Source organism: Ahaetulla prasina, chromosome 5 (genome assembly GCF_028640845.1).
Source record: "Ahaetulla prasina isolate Xishuangbanna chromosome 5, ASM2864084v1, whole genome shotgun sequence".
In the NCBI taxonomy this organism is placed as follows: Eukaryota; Metazoa; Chordata; class Lepidosauria; order Squamata; family Colubridae; genus Ahaetulla; species Ahaetulla prasina.
The window spans coordinates 18,566,719-18,593,361 of NC_080543.1; the positions used below are offsets into that span (position 1 = coordinate 18,566,719).

The 26,643-nt window shown below is 40.1% G+C and overlaps 1 protein-coding gene across 1 annotated transcript in view; it reads left to right on the forward strand.

Annotated features, from left to right (window-relative positions):
• The window catches only part of CNTN5 (contactin 5), a 927,011-nt gene that overhangs the window by 577,233 nt on the left and 323,135 nt on the right, over positions 1-26,643 (forward strand). Inside the window, exon 4 of the mRNA XM_058185575.1 lies at positions 20,344-20,568. Coding sequence (XP_058041558.1) covers positions 20,344-20,568 — 225 coding nt within the window. The remainder of the gene's footprint in view (positions 1-20,343; positions 20,569-26,643) is intronic.

A 26,643-nucleotide genomic window follows, 5' to 3' on the forward strand; every position in this document is an offset into this window, starting at 1 on the left:
TCTACTGGTTGAGCTTGGCCAATCGCCGGCTTGCTCTGAGTTGCTGCATTGTTTGTTCACCCGGGGCGTCTCCAATTTACCAGAAAGCGGAACGCGAGTTTGAGGGTCGCGGGCGGGATGGCGCTGCGCTCTGCGCCGCCGCGAGAGCCACCCCAAAGGCCAGAAGAAAAGGTCATTCCATCGGAGTAATGGAGCGAAGGCTTCCTCTCCCGGCCCTCTCACTGCACCACCAGGGCTTCCCCGCGCCAATGCACAGTCCGCCAAGTTTGCGCCGTCCGCCCACCAGACACGGGAATGGGGGCCGGCCTGGGGGCGACAAATCCCGCGAGACCTCGGCGGGCCCGCTCCCCGTCCCTCCCATGGGAGTCCGTTCGGTACCCCCTCCTGTGCGGGGTTCCCGAAGACGTAGACTCGAGTATAAGCCGAGGGGACGTTTTTCAGCACAAAAAACGTGCTGAAAAACTCGGCTTATACTCGAGTATATACGGTAGTTGGGAAGAAGAAGAAAGAGTGTGGAAAGTCATAATTGGAGAATTTCTTTATTTCCTGCAGAGCTAAAGACAATGGGCAGCAATTAAAGCGTATGATGCTCTTATCCTAGCTATTGCACATTTTTCTGACTGGCATTATTCCATAAATATATACCTTAGGAAAGTTAAGACATTGGAATTATGAATAATCACCGCCAGTTTCTTGGATGAGCTTAATGAGCTTTTTATATTTTACATACTTGCAGTCTTTTAAATCCAGTTGCGCTGTTCAGCTTCTTTAAGAGAGAGTTTAACAGAAGCGTCTTCAGTACTATTATGTTGAACTTTTCTAATCCTTAAAGTCCTTTCTCTGGAATTTTTCTTTCTCACAAGAATGAATAATGTAGACACCCTTTATCCCATGAAGAATAGTTTGGATTAAATTAGTAAATTGTCTGTTATTTTATTAATTGTTACTTCTTCCTGTTCTTCTCTTTCTCCCTTCCTATTATATTTATATTCCAGCTAGGCAATCTGGGATTTAACAGTAACAGAGTTGGAAGGGACCTTGGAGGTCATCTAGTCCAACCCCCTACTCATGCAGGAGACCTGCACTAGAGATTCGAACCGCCGAACTGCCGACCTTTCTGATTGACAAGCTCAGCATCTTAGCCACTGAGCCACCTAGCCAGGCAGATAGATAACTGAAAAAGTTAGAGTGGGATGGACACAATACCCTGGGAGAAAAATGTAAATTACAGTGAGCAACCCCATTGATTTTCCTTGTGTGACTAGCTGTACCATCCAAGGCAACCATTTTGAACAGATCACCCTCCCCATGGTAGCCATTTTAAAACAGGGCTATTGCTTGCTTGGAGCTTGTATCTGGTCCTGGCAGATACAATAGAATGAATGAATAGAAATTCATGGCCCATGCCACAACAAAAATACCGTATTTAATAAGGCCTTTTTCTTACCTCTTGTGATTGTTTGGGGAACTTGAGTTGTCTCCTAAAACAAACAGAGAAAAAGCTATTTGTTCAATGTCCTTTCTGTTGCAAGGCTGTTTGAAGATTTACCTGGCAGCATAAGTAAATTTCAGGTTTTTCACCAATAACTGCACATTTCTTTTGTCCCCTTTCTATCTTTTAAAAATCTCATTGAACGGAACCGGGATATTAACTCTTTCACAGAAGGGCCATGTAATTTTAGAGAGCCCTGGTGGCGCAGTGGTTAGAATGCAGTATTGAAGGCTCTGCCCACTGCCAGGAGTTCAATCCTGACTGGCTCAAGGTTGACTCAGCCTTCCATCTTTCTGAGGTTGGTAAAATAAGGACCCAAGTTGTTGGAGGCAATATGCTGCCATTTGTAAACTGCTCAGAGAGTGCTGTAAGCACTGGGGCGTAATTTATAAGTCTAAATGCTTTTGCTATTGAAATATTCAGAAAGAAAAGATTTATGAATATGGGAATATTGAACGGGTTTTTTTAAAATAGGAACCAGCAGATATATCATCATGTCAAAATAGAGATTTAGAATTCAATCAAGTCATTCATGACTCCTAGCAGCAGCAAAGGCCAATTCTTGATGTTTTCTAGGCAATATTTGTGAATATAGTTTGCCATTGATTTTTTCCAAGGGCTGAGGGAGAGCGACTGGTCTAAAGCTAGCTTCATGCTTAAGACAAGATGAGAACTCACAGTCTCCTGCTTTCAAACCTGGGGTTTTAACTGTTACTCCAAACTGCCCTATAAAGATAGTTTTAAATTGCTTCACAGAGAACCTGTTACTACCTTCGATAGGATTAGACCACCTTACAGTGGTCAGATGTTCTTATGAAATGAAGTAGTGCTAAGAGATGACATGGAATTGGAGCATGATCTCATGCCTTGCTGAGAAGGTTGGGCTAAACTCTTTAGCCAGTGTTAGCACAGATCTATATTTTTGTTGGTTAAGCATTCTCAAATTAAGATGAAATTACAAGATGTGGCTGTCAGCAGAGCTCTAGTAGCACCCCTTATATTTTATCAGTTAAAACCAATAAAGAAATAGAAATCAGTATTTCTTTTACGGTTTTAGTTTTAATCAGCCAACCTCTTTAAAAGACTATTTTTTTTCTATGCATTGTAAAAAAGATAACTCTGCATCAGATTCCTATGATATGAATAGCCAGGTGAGGTGAACTAAATTCAACCTGGTAGGCTCCTTCCTGCCACCTTGAAAGCCTGACTGCAAGGTTCAATAGCTGATCAGAAGATTTGGAAGTGAATTTGCACGATGCACAATGTATAAACAGAATTGACTTCTGCCTATCAGATGTGCCACGAAGGCTCAGAATCAGTATTAGAATGAAAGAAAGATTTCATAAAGCAACTCTGAAAACCCTATGAAAATAAAATGATAGAACACCAGCAATTTTGTAGCTGGACAGAGAATAAAAGGTAAAGGTAAAAGTTTCCCCTCGCACATATGTGCTAATCGTTCCCAACTCTAGGGGGCAGTGCTCATCTCTTTTTCAAAGCCGCAGAGCCAGCGCTGTCCAAAGACGTCTCTGTGGTCATGGGGCCCGCATGACTAAATGCCAAAGGTGCATGGAACGCTGTTACCTTCCCACCAAAGTTGGTTCCTATTTTTCTACTTGCATTTTTTACGTGCTTTCAAACTGCTAGGTTGGCAGAAGCTGGGACAAGTAATGGGAGCTCACTTCATTACACGACACTACAGATTCAAACCGCTGAACTGCCGACCTTTCGATCGACAAGCTCAACGTCTTAGCCACTGAGCCACTGAGCTATTCTCTTGGACAGAGAATAGAAGGTTCAAGAATCGTAAAATGATTTTGTATGGGCCCGAGTGTCCAGCAGACAGAAATACAGGCAGAAATATCCATCAGTTAAGACACAATTTGGCCAGAGGTGTATTTCTACTACAATGACAGCTCCAGTTTTGCTCTTGTTACAGATTTGAGTTTTGGGATCTTATGCCATAAGGAAAAACTCAAAAACAAAGCACAGAAGACAATCTTTGTTAACTTCTTATCTTTATTGATAGCAATTACTAAACATGCTCCTGTATTCTTAGTCACCAAGTTTTGCTATGGTGCTGACCAAGTAATGTAAGGAATGTTGGAGAGGACAGAACATTTGTTAAAATGGTTATGTGCATAGATGATGTCTTCTAACAGATTCTTCTACAGACCTTCATTTAACTTGTGCCAGAAGCCCTCCATCATCCAACACTTCAGTTATCATGTTCTGTATGTTCACTGGCTGTTGCCATGACTGAGTTAAGTAAAACTTGCTGCATGGTCATTCTTTAATTCCTTATCAACTGTCATTTGACCTTGTCTGGCTTCAACTAATATCAGCTTCCTGGTATAGATTCATATCTATATGTGACTCTCTCAGTCATTTTCTGTCTTCTGCCCATTTGGTGTCACTTGGATTCTTATATATTAAATTCCTCATGCAGCCCTACCAGAAAAAAACCAATCATATCACCTTTGCTATAATTTTAGTAAAGCACTCAGACAATGTTCTTAAAGCCACAAAGCTGCATGATTTGGAGGTTATCCAGGCCCTAAAGAAATAAGATCTATATAAATACCTGAAATGAACAGACTGGGTTGATATGTTGGTCCCATGGACTGGAATGGATTTCAACCTTCACAAGTAAAAGGTTAGTTTAATTAAGTGTTAGCAAAAGCTGTTTACAAGCATCTCCCACAGTGCTGACAACACATCCAATGATTAATTTATAGGATTCCTGGGGGAAAGACTAAGCCACAGAAAGGTCTTAACAATACACACCAAGGTGAATGGAACATGGTGAAATATTTAGCACACACCAAACCACAGCATGGAAAGTTACTTAAAGTCCAGGCTGTACAAGGGAATTTGTTTCGAATAAAAGCACACAAGTCTTAAAGGGAGAGGCTAAATCAGAAAAGGATGAATAGTTTCATCAGCTCTGGGTATTTCATTTCCGTGCATAATGCTTGCATTAGCTCAGTCACCAATAATTTACACACGCTTCATTTATTGCCTTTGATATTGAGGAATCAACTTGGTGGGTATACGTGTTTGTGTCTTCAAATCAGTTTTTTTTTACTTCTGGCAATTGCCAGGATTAGTCACTGCACTTCTCTTGACAATGGTTTTCAAAAGTGATTTGCTATCACCTCTTTTCTTAGGGAGGCAGAGGAAGTGACTAGGCCAAGGTCACTTGTGTCCATGTGCTGCAGCTGTCAAAAAAAGCCAATGCAGTCCTGGACTGCATCCACAGAGGGATAACATCAAGATCAGAGAATATGATCATGCCACTTTATGCTGCACCAGTGAGGCCACGCTTGGAATGCTGCATGCAGTTCTGGTCGCCACGTTACAAAAAAGAAAGGAAAAAAAAGAAGAAGATGTGGAGACCCTAGAAAATGTGCAGAGAAGAGCAACAAAGATAATAAAGGGCTTGGAGGCGAAATTGTATGATGAATGGTTGAGGGAGCTAAGTATGTCTAGCCCAGGGGTCTGCAAACTTGGTTCTTTTAAGACTTGTGGACTTCAATTCCCACAGTTCCTCAGCCAGCAAGGCTGCAGACCCCTGGGCTAGCCTTTCGAACAGAAGCATTAGGGGGAATATGAAAACAGCCTTCCATGGATGTGCTTATAACCAATGGTGGAATGATTCCGGTTTAACAACTGGTTTGGTGAGCATGCGCTTCGCACTGAAAATGGAGCATTTAGAAGCTCAGCTGCTTAGCTTCCAAGTCAGCAACGTTAAGTAGAACAGTGAGGACGTGTGAAATCAGCTGTGCTGCATGATTGAGATGAGCTAGAAAGCAGGAAATAAAGGACATGATAGGGCAGGGGCAGGTGGGTGGGGCCAGCTGATCATACGGAACAACCGATTCACTTGAACCGGTCCGAACCGGCTGAATTCCATTTCTGCTTATAACCCCAGTCAGGAAAACATTATAGAAATTACAAATTTTCTTTAGTATTATATGGCAGGCAATTTTGGAAAGCCAGGAAAAGAAACCTGTTTTAAGATGCCTCCAAAAATTCCATGTGTGCAGCTGAAATCACATCCGGATATTAGAATAGAATGGAAACTAATTCAGGGAAAATGGTATTGTCTAATATTTACAATATATTTTATAAAACTGAGAGTTATCTGGGCATACAAAAAAATAAATAAGGGATCTGGAGACTAAATTGTGTGATGAATGGTTGAAGGAACTAGCCATGTCTAGCCTATGGAAGAGAAGGATCAGGTAGAACATGATAAGGAACACATCTTCCAATATTTGAGGGACTATCACAGAGAAGAAAGGATTGATTTATTCTGCAAAGTACTAGAGTGCAGGATAAGAAGTGATGAATAAAGAAGCTTGTAAAAGGGAGATCAGCCTAGAAGTAAGGAGAAATATTCTGAGAATGAGAATGATTAATGGAACTTCCTGCCTCCCTGAATTGTGGATTCTCCATCTCTGAAGGTTCTCAAGAAAAGATCAGTCGACCATTTGATTGGGATTATATAATTTCTCCTGCCTTGAGCAGGGGATTGGACTAGAACAGGGGTCTGCAACCTTAAACACTCAAAGAGCCATTTGGACCCGTTTCCCACAGAAAAGAAAACACCGGGAGCCACAAAACCCCTCCTTTGGCTGACTGTTTTTTGAGCAGCCACAAAACTAGCATACGTAGTTGAATTAAACTTTATGTTTTCTTCTGAAACGTTTCTTTTCTTGGATTTATCCATGTTTGGCCTACTGGGGATTGAAAAGCTCAATAAATTGCATGACGATGGGTGTCACACATTGGTGGTTGTGATGCATATTTTGAGTGACAGGGAGCTGGAGCAGGGGGGTGAAAGAGCCACATGTGGCTCCAGAGCTGCAGGTTGCTGACCTCTGGACTAGAAGATCTCTGAGGTCCCTTCTAGCTCTATTATTCTATGTTCTTGTTGAATCAGTGACTAGGCAATTTGTATCTTCGTCAAGAGAAGAAACTCCTCTTGGATGGGTTAGGGGAGATATGATAGCAGTGTTCTAATATCTCAGGGACTGCCACAAAGAAGAGGGAGTCAAGCTATTCTCCAAAGCACCTGAGGGCAGGACAAGAAGCAATGGGTGGAAACTAATCAAGGAGAGTAGCAACTTAACATAACATAACATAATAACAGAGTTGGAAGGGACCTTGGAGGTCTTCTAGTCCAACCCCCTGCCGAGCCAGGAAACCCTACACCATTTCAGACAAATGGCTATCCAACATTTTCTTAAAAATTTCCAGTGTTGGAGCATTCACAACTTCTGCAGGCAAGTTATTCCACTTTATTGGTTGTTCTAACTGTCGGAAATTTCTACTTAGTTCTAAGTTGCTTCTCTCCTTGATTAGTTTCCACCCATTGCTTCTTGTCCTACCGTCAGGTGCTTTGGAGAATAGTTTGACTCCTACTTCTTTGTGGCAACCCCTGAGATATTGGAACACTACTATCATGTCTCCCCTAGTCCTTCTTTTTATTAAACTAGACATACCGAGTTCCTGCAACCGTTCTTCATATGTTTTAGCCTCCAGTCCCCTAATCATCTTTGTTGGTCTTCTCTGCACTCTTTCTAGAGTCCCAACATCTTAACAACAACAACTTAGAACTAGAACTTAGAACTAAGGAGAAATTTCCTGACGGTTAGAACAATTAATCAGTGGAACGACTTGCCTCCAGAAGCTGTAAGTGCTCCAACACTGGAAGTTTTGAAGAGTTTAGGCAACCATGTGTCTGAAGTGGTGTAGGGTTTCCTGCCTGAGCAGGGGGGGTTAGACTAGAAGACCTCCAAGGTCCCTTCCAACTCTATTCTATTCTATTCTATTCTATTCTATTCTATTCTATTCTATTCTATTCTATTCTATTCTATTAGAAGCAGCTTTGTATGTGGGCCATTAAATCAGAACAATCCACAATTTACTTTTCCATCAACCTATATTAAGGTACAGTCTACTAAGGCCGTATTCCCACCAGTGACTTATGGTGTCTGCTGCAGTCATCCAGCTATTGCTTTGCCAAAATAACAACAAGCGTTATATCACTTCAAGGATGGCCTAGTGACATTAAAAGATGCTATGAGTCATTAGTGGATAAATAGCCTTCCCATAGGTCCAAGGTCATCGAAGCTTCATCTTTGGGGAAAGATTTAAACCTTAATTTCCTCAGTCATAGCATGGTAGTCTAACCATTCTTTTCTCATTCATTAACTCAGGACATGCCCGGTGATTAATTCTTTGTGAACTGGAGTTATTACTTTCATAATTAATTCCAACAACCCATTTAACATCTCTGGTGTTGCCTCTTCTATGGCCAATGGCTGTCAAATTGTTTTGGGTCTCTCATTCCTTATCACCTATGAGCCTCAAATGCTCCAAACTTCAATATAATCCTTAAGAAATGCATTTGAGCAATTTTCTTCGCCATTAAAATACCAGGACAAAATTATAGCCTCATCATATGTACAAACAGGAGGATTTGTTTTTATAACGCAAATCTCCTGGTAACAATAAAAGAAGATACATACCTGACATAAAGGCCTACACAAATATGTAGCTAAATTTTTAAGAAATCATCTCTTCCCCTTTTTTTTTTGCTGTATCACTAGCCAATTACCTAACTTGCTCATAAAGTGCATTTATTGCTTTTTTAATTTTTAAAACTAAATGAGATGACTTTGCATAATAGGGTAACAGTTGTTGCTTTTTTATATAATATACTGTGGTTGTATCCATACTCTCTGTGCAAGTTGCCGAAAGAGTCCAAGCTACTCAAAAAACTTTTAGAACCGAAGGAAAACATTGTGACCAAAGACATCAACTTTTTTTAAATTTTATTTTGTCACAACAGTATATACAATCATCAACATAAACAATAACCCATCATGAGAGAAAAAAGTATACATAAGTAAAAGTATAAGTAAAAGTATGCATATAATACTATAATGAAGAGAACAATAGGACAGGAACGGTAGGCACTTTTGTGCTCTTATGCACACCCCTTATAGTCCTCTTAAGAATGGGGTGAGGTCAATAGTAGACAGTTTTTGGTTGAAGATTTTGGGGTTTTGAGTAGAGACTATGGAGTCAGGTAATGAGTTCCAAGCGTTAACAACTCTGTTACAGAAGTCATATTTTCTGCAATGAAGTTTGAAGCAGTTGACATTAAGTTTGAATCTATTGTTTGCTCTTGTATTGTTGCGATTGAAGCTGAAGTAGTCTTTTACAGGAAGGATATTACAATAGATGATTCTCTGTGTTAAACACAGATCATGTCGGAGTCGGCGGAGTTCTAAGTTTTCTAAACCCAGGATTTCAATCCTGGTGGTATAAGGTATTTTGTTGTTTTCGGAGAAGCGAAGCACTCTTCTAGTAAATATTGCTGGACGCGTTCGATAGTATGAATGTCAGAGATGTGGTATGGGTTCCAGACGGATGAGCTGTATTCAAGAATAGGCCTGGCAAATGTTTTGTATGCTCTGGTTAGTAGTGTAGAGTTTTTGGAAAAGAAGCTAAACTTCGGAGCAAAAAACAATGACACCCCTGCTGTAAAGGATAAGAATGATATGCCCAATAAGAAACAACTGTCCCATTCTTTCTAAATACAAGTAGTCCTTGACTTATGACCATAACTGAGCCCAACATTCCTGTTGATAAGTGAGACATTTCTTTAAGTAATGCTGAACAATATTCTAAAGTTGGTAAAATATTATGGACTGAGTCCTTTGGGAGAAGGGCGGTATAAAAATTTAATAAATAATAATAATAATAATAAGATTTGAAAATACAAGAATGAACTAGGTCAAAGGCTTCCATATGCTGCCAGATATATCATTCCCCACAGCAAGGAGAAGCTGAGATGGTTAAAATGATTCTTTTATCCAGATAAGAGATTATATTTAATTTTGTCTCTAGTTTACAAACTAATTTTGTCTCCAGTTTACAAAAACAGAGATTATATTTAATTTTGTCTCTAGTTTGAAATTGCTTCCGGATTTTGTCTTTGCAATGAAAAAAAAAAAGAAAAGAAACTTTTTTTCTTTTTTTGTAAACTGGACAGGCTTAGTGTTATAGAAATGGCTTGTACATACTGTTGTGTAAAGGCAAAAAGTTGTTGTAATGTTGTTACCTTCGATTGTGCCAAAGAGAGTTGGAAGTTGGTACCTTTTTCTTTTTTTTCCTCCTGTTACCAGAGGTGGGCTGCTGTCAGTTCAGACTGGTTCAGGCGAACTGGTAGTTCCAACCACGGGCTGGGCCTGCCCACCTGCCCTAGCTGTATCCAGTCCTATATATCTCACTTTCTGGCTCACTCTCCCTGCCCATGCAACCCAGATGATTTCTGCACCTCACCCACTCTACTCACTGCGGCTGCCCGAGAAGGTGTGCTGGAAGCCGCATGCAGGAAATTGCCATGTGTTTCAAGCCGCACGCTCACATTTTCGGCTCTGCACTAGGCGAACTGGTTGTTAAATTATGCGAAGCCCACCTCTGCCCGTTACAATATACCCCCACTTTTTCCCTTCCTCTCTTCTACCTTTTCTACTTTTACCATGGTTTTTTTTTTCTTTGTATTTTGTACTTCAATAAATTAATAAAAAAGTTAAACTGAGAAAAGAAAGGCTTTGCATAAATCATGGTCCAAGTGAGGTACCCTGTTAAACCTTTGCATTGCCCTACAATATCTACTGTATTTTTTGGAGTATAAAAACCTTAGTTTTTGGGGAGGAAATGTTGTGTCTGCAGGGCCTGAGCCGGGCCTCCTGGCTGAGAGTGACTCAGTGAGTGAGCGGGAAGAGCCAACAGGGCTTCCCTCTGCAGAATCTTCTTCTCTGGCTCCACTCCAGGTCCCAGAGGCAGGCCAGGTGGAGGAGGAGGAGCTGACACGGCCTTTTTCCCCCGACCCCTCCTCCTCCTCCCTGGCGGAGCTCCAAGAACCAGCTGAGGGGAATCCAGTGTGGTTAGATGCAAGGCAGCGACACCGAGCGAAGTGTGCACAGCAAAAGGAAGGAAGGAGCCAGCCCAGGGAGTGCTGAGTCACGGAGCCATACCCCACAGGGTATAAAAGTGGGTGGAGCTGCCTTTGGGCTCCGTGACAGACAAAGACTGACTTCTGAGAGCTTCGGTTGTGTTAGTTCGTGATTCAGACTTTGACCTCTGTTTATTCCTGAACTGCAAATTACGCTGGTCTGAGGAGAACTTGGCAGGCAATCTCAGGTTCCTTGCCAGGACTGTTATCTGTTGTCGGAGTAAATTGCTGGCAAGGAAAGTCAGCTCGCGTGTCTTTTTGGGTTGTGGTCGGGAGGGGACATAACAGGAAAATAAGAAAAAAGCTGTTTGGCAGGTGGATTGGCCTCCCAGAATACCCCCAATCAGCTGTTCCAGAGGTGAAGTTTATCAACAGGTTCCTTGGTTGTGAGCTCTGTGCCTTGCTTTTTTTTTTTTAATGCCTCTGAAAGCCTCCGAAATAGTTTCAGAAAAAAAGCCTCTGAAGCTCTGTTTGGAAGCTTCGTTCCTGAAGCTCTGTTTGGGGGCTTCTTTTTTGAAGCTTCTTTTCTAATGCTTTTTTCAGGCTTTGAAACCTCCGTTTGAGAAGCTGGGTGGGACTACATTCGGAGTATAAGATACACCCAGATTTTCACCCACTTTTTGGAGGAAAAAAGGTGCGGCTTATACTCCGAAAAATACAGTATTTCAGCACTGGTGAGGATTTGCAGTATTCAGCTCTGAGCTTCTTCACATCATGTTGATTGTTCGGAAGCAGCGAAGATATTATAGACACTTCCTTGGAAAACAACATAATTAAAAGTTGCAACATGGAGAAAAACTTCTAGTGACATTTAGCTCAACATGCTAGGAGTAAAGTGTGTGTATGTGTGTGGGAGACAGATATGGAGAAAATGCCTGTATCAAGTGAAGGTCACATTTGCAAGTATTATAAGCAAAAGTCCTTTCTAATTAGAGATCCAGTAAATGTCACAGAATCCTAGCCAATGACCAAGTATTTCTTAAAAGTCCTATCTTGCAGGTAGAAAATCCTAAATTCTTTACTCAAGTGTACAGTGTTGTCGAGTTTGGTGAGGCACAATGCTTCTGCATCATCTAGTGTTTATCGGAGTTGCTTTTCAATATGGGTATAATCCTATTCTAGGGACACAGTGGCTCAGTGGCTAAGATGCTGAGCTTGTCTATTGAAAAGTCAACAATTCAGCGGTTCGAATCCCCAGTGCCGCTTAATGAAGTGAGCTCCCGCTACTTGTCCCAGATTCTGCCAACCTAGCAGTTCGAAAGCATGTAAAAAATGCTAGTAGAAAAATAGGGACTATCTTTGATGGGAAGGTTAACAGTGTTCTGTGCACCTTTGGCATTTAGTCATGCTGGCCACATGACCATGGAGACGTCTTCGGACAGCGCTGGCTCTTCGGCTTTGAAATGGAGATGAGCACTGCCTCCTAGAGTCGGGAACGACTAGCACATATGTGCGAAGGGAACCTTTACCTTTACCTTTAATGTAAATAACACCACCCAAAGCCCCTCTTTGAGTGAGAAGGGCAATCTAGAAACATGAAATATAAATGCTTCCAGAAGTTGTGAATGTTTAAGGTCCCCTTACTTATATTATGATTCCTGCATATTTCTAACAAGGTCACCTCCCTTACTCTTTTAACAGAACAATTAACAGAACAGAACAGAACAGAACAATTAATCAGTGGCACAACTTGCCTCCAGAAGTTTTGCATGCTCCAACACTGGAAGTTTTTAAGAAGAGGTTGGATAATCATTTGTCTGAAGTGGTGTAGGGTTTCCTGCCGAAGCAGGAAGTTGGACTAGAAGACCTCCAAGGTCCCTTCCAACTCTGTTATTCTATTCTATTCTATTCTATTCTATTCTATTCTATTCTATTCTATTCTATTCTATTCTATTCTATTCTAAATACATAAATAAATATAATAAATAAATTGTTATGCAGTCCAAACCTAGACCCAATTTCCCTGCTATTCAGGGGTTTTTTCCCACCTTGGTGGCTCAGGCTGTAAGATAGCCTGTTATTAAAACACAGATGCCTGCAATTACTGCAGGCTCGAGTCCCACCAGGCCCAAGGTTGACTCAGCCTTCCATCTTTATATGGTAGGTAAAATGAGGACCCAGATTGTTGGGGGGCAATAAGTTGACGTTGTAAATATACAAATAGAATGAGACTATTGCCTTACACACTGTAAGCCGCCCTGAGTCTTCAGAGAAGGGCGGGATATAAATGTAAATTTAAAAAAACCACATCTTATTCTTGTTCTGATTTTCTGGAGGAATAGAATTTGGAATAATATGATTTCAGCATAAAAGTTACAATATAGTTTTTGGTGCACAATCAGAGGATGAGCTGTTTTTGCCCTGAAAGTGTTAACGTGCAAATAGAAAATGAAACAGGGTCATTTGGGAGAATATGTTTGCTTAGTTTCCAATCCCAAATAGAAATTACTATAAATCTACTGCCTCTACATTCTAGAACAGTATATATCTTGTCAAAATTATTACTAATCTACTGTCACTACCTTCTAGAACTGATTTATCTTGTCAAAATATGATAAGAAAGCTATCAAGAGACAGCAGAAGATAATATTATAAAGAAAACCACATTATATTGCTGGATAGAGAATTTCATTAGGTCTACTCGATGTTGCATGCTTCGTTTTAATTTTTAGCTTCACATAGTGGACTACTTTTATTTTCTTTCTTTCTTTTTTGTTCTTTTTCTTGGCCCAACAATATTACATTACGAAACTAAATAATTCATTTTGCCGGGAAGCAAACAAAGCTGAAAATAAAAGCTATATAGAAAAATAGGATGTAATTTCAAGGCTCAGTGGTCATCGCGTAGGAGCTCATAAAAGGATAAGATTCCAAATTTGGGTTTTGAAAAAGTAGTTACTCTTGATTCACTTTGATATTCCCATATCAGTCCAATGCTGAGGGAGAAGCTATTTTTGATCTTCAGAAGAGACTGTGCTTCTATTTTTAATGGTAAACTCACGTAGGTAGCAGATCAAAGCTCCTTTTATATCATCTTGGGATGGGAAGGGAGAAGAATCCTTGCTTGTCCCAGTATTGCAGAACTATTTCTAATGCATGGGTGGGCCTCAAGAGGTCTTCATATTGTGTCCACCTCCCCCTCACACAGCGGTGGGTTTTGGATTATCTTACTACTGATTCGCCGTGTGCACGCCTCGCCTTCCATGCAGGCGCATGGCCTTCCGTGCATGTGCTTTGTTCGCTTGCACTCCTTCCGCACATTCACCTGGCCTCAAAAATGTGCCTAAATAGCATGACTTGGATCCGGGGCGGGTGAGAGGGGGAGGGGCCCACCCATGATCGCTGTTACCAGTTCAAGCAAACTGGTCTGAACCGGCTGAATACCACCTCTGCCCACACAATTCATGACAAAATGACTTTAACCAAAGACTGTCTACTGTTGACCTCACCCCATTCCTAAGAGGTCTGTAAGAGGTGTGCATAAGAGCACCAGTGTGCCTACCGTTCCTGTCCTAATGTTCCCTTTGATTGTATCCAATTCATATAGTTATTACATTCTTATGCTTATATATATGCTTATATATCGTATAGTTATTTCATGCTTATGCTTATATATACTGTTGTGACAAATAAATAAATAAAATAAATAAATAAAACATTGAAAAGGAGGGGAATCAAACCTGAGATTCCTAAATTCTTCCCACCACCAGAAAATCACCAAAATATAATTTTTGCTCCTTCAGAATGTTAAACATGGTCATCTCTTGATACACTATTAAAACTCTCTTTGTCTTGACCTTTAACTGAAAGAAACAGTAAAACAAAGGGCGACATTTTTGGAACCAAAAAATAGGGTACCTCAAATGGGCTAAATTAAAGAATTTGGGACCCAAATTCAGTGAATGAAATTTGGAGAAGATGTGGCTGCTTCAGAGGAAGGAAGGAAGGAAGGAAGGAAGGAAGGAAGGAAGGAAGGAAGGAAGGAAGGAAGGAAGGAAGGAAGGAAGGTTTTTGATGCTTCTTGCCAGATTCTCACAAGAAAACTCAATAGGGAAGCCAACCGGAAGCTGAAAATTTTTCCTGTTCCTACTGCTTTCCCCCCATCCCACTCATCTCTGTTTAGGTAAGAAATACCATCGAAACAATGATACAAACCAGCACAGGTTGTCCGGTTACAAACCAAAGCTTGTCTATCCTTTAATTTGGATTACTCTTCTACAAGAAGAACTGTGTGCGAATGGCTTCTCTCTAACTATTATTGGTCCTTGGGAAGCCATGGAACACCTAACAAATGTTTGTATAACAGATGATAGGGCATGACCATAATTCTCGCTATATCATTTGGAGATAAACAAGTGCAAGACAACCACACTTCACCAATGTGGGTTTCTTTTTCTTTTGAGACAACCCTAAAGCAAATTGTCTTTCATTGAGTTCAATGGGAGCTGGTAGGAAACACTGCACAATAATTGGTCAGCCTTGAGAAATTGGAACAGTCTATCTCTGATTTCCTGCATCGAAGAAAGTAGTGAATTCAACGAGACACACAATCCAGGGGTGAAATCCAGCAGGTTCTGACAGGTTCTGGAGAACTGGTAGAGGAAATTTTGAGCGCTTTGGAGAACCGGTAGCGGAAATTTTGTCTAGTTTGGAGAACCAGTAAATATCCCCTCTGGCTGGCCCCAGAGTGGGGTGGGAATGGAGATTTTGCAATATCCTTCCCTCAGGAGTGGGGTGGGAATGGGGATTTTGCAGTATCCATTCCCACCCCACTCCAGGAGAAGGATACTGCAAAATCTCCATTCCCACCCCACTCCAGGGGAAGGATACTGCAAAATCTCCATTCCCACCCCACTCCAGGGGAAGGATATTGCAAAATCTCCATTCCCACCCCATTCTGGGGCCAGCCAGAGGTGGTATTTGCCAGTTCTTCAAACTGCTCAAAATTTCCTCTACAAGTTCTCCAGAACTTGTCAGAACCTGCTTGGTTTCACCCTTCCCCTGCTCTAATTTATGGAAATGGATGTAAGGAGGAGCATTTGATCATCATTTGCTCTGCTTTTAGAAAAAGTCATCACGTTTTCTCTCTTCAGTGCAGTTTTTCATACATGTAATGTTTCCTTATACATTGTAAGTTTTATGCATGACTATATTTCTCTTTAATTGCTTTATTTCTTTATTTCTTTGGTCTGCAGTTAATCATGATGAAAATAATGTTGTTGCTGATGAGATATTTCTGACATTTTTAGCATACCTTAAACCTTAAGAGGAACTCTGGGAGCAGCAACTGTTGATTTTTCTCCAGTTACTAAATGAAAAGTTTTATTTGTGATGGAATTTCATGGAATGCTCATTCCTAAGGGGGGGAAAAACCTTTGGCTTTAAGCAACCTCATCTGCTGTTATTTTGTCTCCTGTTTATCGAACAAAACCAGTTTTCAAAGATGTGAGAAAGGGATAAGAGTCAAGAAATTGGCAGTTAAGAGGATTGCTTAGATGATGGTGATAACTAAAAAATAAAAACGTTGAGTTATTTTGAAGTAAGAAAAAAAGTGGATAGTTTGGTTTAGTGGGTAGCTTGTAAAATGATTTTAAACCATTAAAATAAACGCCTGCTGAAAACATTGGGATCCCAGTCCTGCGCTTATCCACTACAAAATCTCTTTAAATCAAAATCTGTTATCAAAAAGCCTTCCCATTTCCCTGTTGAAAGAATCAATAGAATTCTTTATTGTTTTGATAAATAAACTATTTGTGGTTCAGCCAAAAAAATACAGGACAAAGGTAGCAACTAATCATTTTAGCCTTCCTTTGTTACTTCAGCGTAGAAGTAGCTGCCAGCTGCAAAATCAAAATAAATTAACAAGCAAACAAGAATGACTGATGCGTCTTAACTGTATTCATAATGTTAACACTAAACAAGAACATTCCCATAGTGCACACAAAATGCTCAATAAATCAGCTCAAACCAAGGAAGTATCTTTGCAGTTTTAAAGGCATCTGAAGCTCAACACAAACCATGCATGCTAAATCTTAACAAAACAGGTCACCTCCCAATGAACCTGACCTGACGTAACCTCCTTATCACAAGAACTATCTGTTGTGACCCAGGCCCAAGTAGGTAGTAGTTCAAAAACAAACAGACTTTATTAGAACAGCTGAGAATTAACTCATTCTCAGTGTCATCCAAACTAAATCAAAGCAAATTCTTCAGTCTTATCACCAACCTTGCTCTAATTAGGCAAACTGCCAAAGGCTTTTCTTGGCAAAAGTTCAAAAGCAGAAGACACTGACAAGAAATAAATGCAGCAAGACAAGGAGCAATTCTATCAATGTTGTTTTCCTGCAAACAGCCCAAATGCTGTTGCTGGTCTTTTAAGCCTTATGGGAGGGGCCAATCACCTCTTGGCCCTACTCCCGAGTCGTCCTCTTTGCTTGAGCTGCTCTTGCCTTCTGGCAGCTCTTCTCATGCATGCATTAGGAACAGGCTCATCCTGTTCCTCTGACTCACTACTGTCAGCCTCTGGAGGCTCCGGTGTTCGTACATCACTCCCAGATGGCCCAGGCCCCATCTCTGCCTTCGACGCAAGCCTTCCCCAACCTCCAGGACTGGCCCAGGTTCTTCCTCAGCCTCATCGCTGCCTGATTCCGTTGCCAGCTCCGTAGGCTGCTGGCAGACCACAACACCATCACAAGACTTACTGATAACTCACAGCTGACCCATCACAAGATTCTCACTTGACACACCCATACCTGAAGCCAGTGGTGGGTTGCTACCGGTTCACCCCGGGTTGGACAAATTGGTAGTGGTGATGGCGGGAGGCTCCACCCACCTGCTCAGACACTTTTGCGCACGCACAGAAGCATTGCATGCAAACGTGCATGCACCAAATGAACCGGTAGTGACGGGATTTGAAACCCACTACTGTCTGAAACCCTTATAAACAGTAGAACACTGACATTCCCTAAACTCCTCTGAAGATGATACCTAGCCTGGTAATGAAACCAACCCACAGGCTTGGCAAATGAACCTTCACCCTTATCTTACATGCAAGCTACAGATATTTGCCACTATTGCACAGTGTCTGATTTTAGACAATCTTAGCCATGTTAGCTACAACTACAAAATACTAACATGCATGCAACACATATACTTTTGTATTATACAGTTGCATGTGTGGCTTGAATAGTTTACTGTAGGTGTAACCCATCCATCCTTTAGAATAGAATAGAATAGAATAGAATAGAATAGAATAGAATAGAATAGAATAGAATAGAATAGAATAGAATAGAATAGAATTTTTTATTGGCCAAGTGTGATTGGACACACAAGGAATTTGTCTTAGTACATATGCTCTCAGTGTATATGAAAAAAAAGATACATTCATCAAGAATCATAAGGTACAACACTTAATGATAGTCATAGGGTACAAATAAGCAATCAGGAAACAATCAATATCAATATAAATCATAAGGATACAAGCAACAAAGTTACAGTCATACAGTCATAAGTGGAAGGAGATGGGTGTTGGGAACGATGAGAAGATTAATAGTAGTGCAGACTTAGTAAATAATTTGACAGTGTTGAGGGAATTATTTGTTTAGCAGAGTGATGGCATTTGGGAAAAAACTGTTCTTGTGTCTAGTTGTTCTGATATGCAGTGCTCTATAGTGTTGTTTTGAGGGCAGGAGTTGAAACCGTTTATGTCCAGGATGTGAGGGGTCTGTAAATATTTTCACAGCCCTCTTTTTGAGTCGTGTGGTATACAGGTCCTCAATGGAAGGCAGGTTGGTAGCGATTGTTTTTTTCTGCAGTTTTAATTATTCTCTGAAGTCTATGTATGTCTTGTTGGGTTGCAGAACTAAACCAGACAGTTATAGAGATGCAGATGACAGACTCAATAATTCCTCTGTAGAACTGTATCAGCAGCTCCTTGGGCAGTCTGAGCTTTCTGAGTTGGCGCAGGAAGAACATTCTTTGTTGTGGTTTTTTGATGACGTTTTTGATGTTAGCTGTCCATTTTAGATCTTGCGATATGGTAGAACCTATAAATTTGAAGGTCTCTACTGTTGATACTGTGTTGTCTAGTATTGTAAGAGGTGGAAGTATGGAAGGGTTTCTCCTAAAGTCTACCTCCATTTCTAAGGTTTTGAGTGTGTTCAGTTCCAGATTGTTCTGGTCACACCACGAGGTTGCACTTTCACATGTAAGTTCCCCATCTTTTAAAGGCAGTGGCTTACTAATCAGTGTGGCAGACATACAACAGTCTGCACTCACCTTATCTATATTTTAAGCCATCTGCTTAAATATTTCTTAAATATCTCTTAAAACTTCATTTCATTTCATGAGCTGTGGTGGTGCAGTGGTTAGAAGGCTACTTATGCTGACTGCCAGCTGCCTACAATTTGGCAGTTCAAATTTCAGCAGGCTCAGGGTTAACTCATCCTTCCATCCTTCCGAGGTGGGTAAAATGAAGACCCAAATTATTGGGAACGGGGCAATATACTGACTCTGTAAACTGCTTAGAGAGGGCTGTAAAGCACTGTGAAATGGTGTATAAGTCTAAGTGCTATTGTTATTGCTATTTCATATACCTTTATCCAGTCTCAACTGGTATGGTTGGAGAGAACTTGGCATAAAACAGCCCAGTCACAGAGTTGAAACAATTAAATCTCTGAAAATGCAGCTCAAAATTAATCAAGTTGTGTTTTGTTCCAAAACAGTACCTTTATGGCCAGACCATCCAAACAATGACTTGAAGGTGTAACAGTATGAGGGCAAAAGATTTTGCATCTCTTTTGTAAATGTAAAATCATAGAATTCTTTATTGGCCAAGTATGATTGGACACACAAGGAATTTGTCTCCAGTGCATAAATTCACAGTGTATAGATAAACAGCAAGTAATAAGTCACAGATCGCAGTAAACAACAATTGATAAATCATAAGAAACCAATAGGAGAAGATAGTAGGAAAGATGAGAAGATGAGAAATAAGACTGTGCTTGGCATGAGGGAAAAATTATCTTTGTATCTAGTACAGGGGTATCAAACTCAAGGCCTGCAGGACAGATCCGGTCCATGCGGTGCTTAAATCTGGCCCATGGGGCCAGCCTGAAAATAGCAAAGGACCGGCTTGCAGTGCCTCTGTCAGCCAAAACGGGTCATGGGGGGACCATGTGTGGGATCCCTGCACCTCATTTTTGGCATGGACGGTCTCCTGCAGCACTCTGTCAGCCCCGTTTTGGCTGGCAAGGTGCTGCACATGGCCCCCCTGCGTCTTGTTTTGTCTGGCAGGGTGCTGCAGGAGTCGTCCATCCCGTCTCCCCTTCCCCAGGCCCGCCCGGAGGAGAAGTACAATGCTAATCCAGCCCTTGAAGAAATTCAGTTTTACATCCCTGATCTACTAGTTTTGGCAGGTCAGTTAAAATTTACCAGTATGACTTTACAATCATGATGGGTGAGCTCCAATACAATCGTAAATTGAGGACTACCTGTATACGTTTCAGTTCAATACTGATACAAAGGAAGGATGCTATCACATAAGACCCCAATTTACTTCTCTGTCCTCCCCAGAACAGATGGGGGATACCAAATGTTTACCTGGCTCCCTCTTTCCAGCAAATATCAGAATCCCATTTCTACCCAAGAACCTTCATAGAGGTTCTAGTTATGAAAGTTATGCATATCCTGATGAGAAAGACCCATTTGTGTTGCCTAAGAAGCTGGATCCATGAAAGGTTTAGTGTTCTTATCTCCAGTTCGAACTACATTTTTGTTTCTTTTTTTTGTTTTGTTTTGTTTCCAACCTACCCAGAATGCTCTGCAGCTATTCCAGGAATCCATGCCACATACGCTGCTCTTTTAAGACTCAGATCTGCTAGTTCATCTTACTCCTCCTCTGCCATTAACTCAAAGAACAGGCAACGACCAAGTTACCCTGCCATGGGAAGCATCTCCTCTCCAGATTGGCACGGGTCATCGCAGCCCTATCACCCACCAACAAACCCCGAGCCATTCTCAGAGGCCTTCAAACAGGAGGGTATGTACCTCACCCCCCCCTTTTCTCCATCCATCCCGCTGAAGAGATCTGAGATTGTGACGTGTTCAGAAGTGATTTATGTTTTTTGCACCTTCCCACCCGACTTCAGCAAACAACTTCCACCCTCTTCCATGTTTCCATGAAACTTAAAATAAGCCCTTGCAATGTGTTTCCTATGGTCCTTTTATCAAAACTCTATGCAGGTAACCCTGGTAAGCTAGACTTGAAGTATAACTGCATTACTGTCCAAATTACAGGGCAGGGCAGGGCAGAGCAAAACAGAATAATTATTGGCCAAGTGTGATTAAGGAATTTGTCTTCGGTGCAGAAGCTTTCAATGTACATGCAAAGCAACAGAGTAACAATCATAATAATCATAATAAGTTTTTAATAATAAAACTTATTGCAGGAACTGGGTATGTCTAGTTTAATAAAAAGAAGGACTAGGGGAGACATGATAGCAGTGTTCCAATATCTCAGGGGTTGCCACAAAGAAGAGGGAGTCAGGCTGTTCTCCAAAGCACCTGAGGGTAGAAAAAGAAGCAACGGGTGGAAACTGATCAAGGAAAGAAGCAACTTAGAACTAAGGAGAAATTTCCTGACAATTAGAACAATTAATAAGTGGAACAACTTGCCTGCAGAAGTTGTGAATGCTCCAACGCTGGAAATTTTTAAGAAAATGTTTGTTAACCATCTGTCTGAGATGGTGTAGGGTTTCCTGCCTGGGCAGGGGGTTGGACTAGAAGGCCTCCAAGGTCCCTTCCAACTCTGTTGTTGTTGTTGTTGTTGTTGTTGTTGTTATTATTATTATTGTTGTTGTTGTTGTTGTTATTATTATTATTATTATTATTATTATTATTATTATTATTATTATTATTATTATTATTATAAGTCATGATTATATCTTATATGTATATAATTTATTTATTTATATTATTTATATTTATATGGTCTATTATTGTATTATATGGTCTATTGTTATTTATATATAGAGAATTTTTTATTGGCCAAGTGTGATTGGACACACAAGGCATTTGTCTTGGTGCATATGCTCTCAGTATACATAAAAGAAAAGGTACGTTCATCAAGAATTCTAAGGTACAACACTTAATGAGTTAGTCCTGGGGTACAAATAAGCAATCAGGAAACAATATCAATATCAATATCAATCATAAGCATACAAGCAACAAAGTTACAGCCATACAGTCATAAGTGGAAGAAGATGGGTGATGGGAATGATGAGAAGATTAAAATATAATAGGGGGAAGTCGAGAAGATGAGAAGGATAATAATAATATTTCCACCTTTGAAAATCAATATAGTGGGCCCTAGGAAACTAAACTAGTTCTCCTTCGATTGTCCCAATATTTTTACAGCTGACTCCATAATGTTAGTCATGTATTGAAACTTGTAGCTGTGAGGCTCTATCTACCAAAATATATTTTATCATCAATTATATTTTGTAACTGTTTTCCCAGGAGGAAGTGGTGTGTGTGTATGTATGTATGTATGTATGCATGTATGTATTGAGAGGTGGTATTCAGCTGCTTCAGACCAGTTCACCTGAACCGGTAGCAGAAATCACCAGTGGGCCCACCCATTAGGCACGTTTTTGAGGCTGGGCGCATGCACAGAAGCGCTGCATGCCAGCAAAGTGGAAGGCATGTGCACACGCATTCACAATTGCGAAACATTAGGGAAAGTAAGTGAATATCACCCATGTATGTATGTGTATATCTATGTATGTACAGTATTTGTGTGTATGTGTGGAAAACCTATACAGCAGAGTGAAATATTCTGGTGTTTAGTATTTAGTATTATTTTATATCAAAACCCATAAACGCACCTACAGTTTATGGTTTTATTATTATTTTTTTAAGTAAATATTGTTACCTCTCTTCACTGTTGAGTTGTGGTTGCCTAATTTTTTCCATCCCAGATCTGTCAATCCTCAGTGCTGAGCTCTGTGACAAGCAAAGAGACATCTATCTAGGAAGCCTAACCCTCATGAGTATAAAGCCAGGAGTTTTAAGGGTATTAGTTCCAAGGCTTCTATCAAGCTTAAAACAATCAGGTTTAAAAACTATCAGTTCCAGTCTTGTAGTTTAGGGAGCAACATCTCCTTGTCTATCTTTTCTCCCTTGTTGGACCTGGAGTACATGACCCTTGGCTCTTGCTTAAGTCCTTTTCATCAAAGAAAAACCACTGATGTCAGAAAAGCCCATAACACTGCTGCAAAGAGTGTTTTATTGTCTGTTCTACTCTGTGCAATCAAATATTTTGTTATCTTTTTCTATGAAATATAGAAAGAGATTTCTCCAGGCTCAAGCTACTAGAGTACGTTTCAGCTTTCAGTTGCACCTATTTTCACCCACAAGAATGATAGAAGTCTGAAAACTGGCTGAATTTCACACAACGCTCAAGTATTTGCAACCGCAGTATAACATTGAAATATGTTTGTGCCCTTTAGTGAGCTTTTGCAAAACTGATGTAAGCTTCATGTTTTCAGTCTTAAATCAAAAGGCACTATTGCTCTCATCCAATGGAAAGAAAACGTGTCTTAGCTAAAATCCTAGAAGGAAGGAGGAGGAGGAGGAGGAGAACAAGAAGAACAAGAAATAATCAGATTATTAATTTAATTGAATTTGCTGTCTATGTACACTAGCCTGAAATTTGCAAAAATAGATTCAGAAATAAAATCAGAAGGTCTGTTTCCACAGTAATGAAGGTTAATTGAAAGACCATGAACACTCATAATCTGAAGTTGGTACATAGCAATTGCAAATTGAAAGCAAATAGTCAAAGAATGAATACAAAAGTGAAAAGTGATGTCCAGATTAATGAATAATAGCTGCTTTGGGGAACTATCATAACACTTCATTTTCTATTAACTCTATTAAATCTCAAGGACTGTGTTCAGTTATGGAAATTGTGCTTTAAAAGGGCCAGAATCAAACAGCCAGAGATTCAGACAATGGCAACAAGGATAATTCAGGGACCAGAAACAAGTCCTATGAACAGAGATGATGGGAACTGGATATGTGAGCAAAGGAGATTGAGTAAGGATGAGATAGCCCACTCTTATGATTTACCTGAAAGATGTCACCTACAACCGTGATGGTGAACCTATGGCACATATGCCAGAAGTAGCACACAGAGCCATCTCTCCAGGAACATGAGCTGTCGCCTGTTGCTCTTCTGAGTTCAGTGCTGGCCAGCTGGTTTTCACACAGGCAGGAGCACTGCGCACGCTGGGAAGATGATCTTTTGCTTTCTGGTGTGCACATGCACACTGGCCATCTGGTCTTCTGGTTTCTGGCATGCACGTGCGCGCTAAGACCAGCTGGCCTGTGCGCATGTGCCTGCCAGAAACCGGAAGGTCGTCTTCCTGGCGCACACATGCGTACCAGGCGGCTGCTCTTCCGGTTTCTCGCCCGCGCGCTCCCATTTCAGCCCTAGGTGCCAAAAAGGTTTGCCAACACTGACCTAGAACAGAAAGGCCCACAGGGCTCCCTCTCCGGTTCCAGAATGCAGAACACAGAATAATATTTTTAAGTTACATGATGAAGAAGAAAAAAAATCCATCGGAGTTTCAAGAAAAATCTAACAGTAAAAGCAGTTTGAACAACCAATTGCCAAGAGAGGTAGCAGAACTGATTACCTTGATTTTCTCCCAGCAGGCTCTGAAACTGAATTGTGTTTAGTTCAGGCTTCAGCATACTTAGAATAGACCATTTAAATCAATGGAATTGAGCTGTCAATCCAATTGTCTTTTAACAACAACAAGGCCCTTTCCGTACATAGTAGAATTGCCCCCTTTTGGGGGGAAAAAAAAACACCAGCCTGTGTATATTCTCTGCAAGGCCAAGAAAATGCGACAAGTTGAAGAGTTGTATTAAAACAGATTTCCAGTAAAAAAAAAGAAAAGAAAATTGTATTGCAAAATATTGGGGCTTTTTTACGTGAACGTTTTATTTATCATTTTTGAATATTTATAGCCAGCTTCCTGTTCAGTAGCAACATAGCACTTCACAGTGTTTGGAATAAAGAATAAAACAGCAGAATAAGACAATACATTAAATATATATTTATAGAGTAAAGAAAACCATACTTTAAAAAGCATGAAGGGAAAGGAAAGGCAAAACAAAACAAATTATTCAACCATTGAAAGGTCGTCAGTGGTCGATGAGAGTTCCTAACAAATTTCAGAAGAGAGAATGTTCTAGACTGTAGATGTTGTTAATAGAAAGTGTGTGTGTACACACGCTTTATTTATTTATTTAAATACCACTCAACTCTTAATGGACTTGGACACATCACAGTAAGAAACTGCTAAGGACAAGGAAATAAGTATCAAAATTTATTTATCAAATTTATTTATCAAATTTATTTATCAAAATAATCAGAATAAAGGAGTACAAGGTACAAAAGAGATCCACACAATGGAAAGAAGCCTTAAGTCATCCACACAACTTGCAGTTTCTGTAACTACAAAAATATTTAAACATTTAACGCTATATACCCTGTTTCCAAAATAAGACATCTCCAATCGGGCTTTTGAGTGCATGGCAATAAGGCCAAGTGCTTATTTCAGAGTTCAAAAAAATATAAGATGAGGTCTTATTTTCGGGGAAACACGGTATGTTTATATATGTAAATTTATATATATGTATACTCTAAATGTACGAGATAAAAGCAGTTAATGAAATCATGCAAAAAAATCAATATACATGTGAACAAATTAATACAAAAAATCATTTATTAAGGCTTTTAAGACAATTTGGAAACATTAGGGAAAGTCACATATTTTAAATGGATATATTTAATTTTGATATGAAAAGAATAGATATTGCAGGCAATCTGGGTACCAAAATAGGCACAAAGCTTTGTAGTTTACAGAAACATACACTCCAAATGTATTAAACTCCACATTTTGCATGGGGGTGTGTGTCTTAATAATTTGCTGAAACTGTATGTGTATACTTGAAATATTATATGAATACTTGGGGAGGAGGACACTGATATCAATCACATTTATGCATACCCACATAATTTTAACTCAGTGTCTATCCACCTTGGCAACTTGAAAATGTGTGGACTTCAATTCCCAGAATTCCTTGGCCAGTATGTTAGCCAGGAAAGTCTGGGAATTGAAATTCACATATCTTTAAGCTGTCAAGGTTGAGAAATACTGCTACAGCTTGATAACATATATTGCAATTTAGAATTTGTAAGGAAGTTGCTGAAGTTCAGAAGTGGAGGAGGCTGACAATTGACAGGTGTTACTAAAATCTTGATGAAAAGCAGGCGAAAAGTAATACTGCCCTTGGGAAATTAACAGCATTAAGTGATAACATATGCTTGTCTGCATTTATTTCTCAATAGATCTGTCTTTGTTAAGGAAAGTCATTGATTTATTATGTATCAGCATCCTTGTCATGATTCGTTATAACCTATTAATTTCTCCTCCCGTTTTATGTTCTTGCTTACAAATTATAAGTAAAGTTGGAAAACACAACTTGGTCTGGAGTTAGTTTAGAGAATTTTGACCTTTGGGAATTTAGAACTATGGATTCTGCAGTGAACCATCCAACCATTATTTGTTCTTTGGATTTGTTTTGTTTTTTGCTGAGCTTTTTTTTTTTTAGCTTCCTGATTGGTTATCAATCCTGCTTTTCCTCTTTGTTTGTATTTAAAATGCCAGGCACAAATTTAAAACCCTCTAGATCAACAATTAGACAAAATGGTAATATGGCTACTACCAGTGTGAATAACAATCTACTCTATTATCCTAATTAATAATTACTATGAAATTAATTAATTAACTCATACATATATTACCAGTTATGAGTGGTGCAGTGGTTTAGAGGTGGAGCTTCAGCTCACTATCAGGAAGCTGTGAGTTTGATCCTAGGTAGCGGCAGATATATCTATTTCTGGGCACAATGAATAAATATCAGTTGCGAACTCTGCATACGCTGCTCTTTTAAGACTCAGATCTGCTAGTTCATCTTACTCCTCCTCTGCCATTAACTCAAAGAACAGGCAACGACCAAGTTACCCTGCCATGGGAAG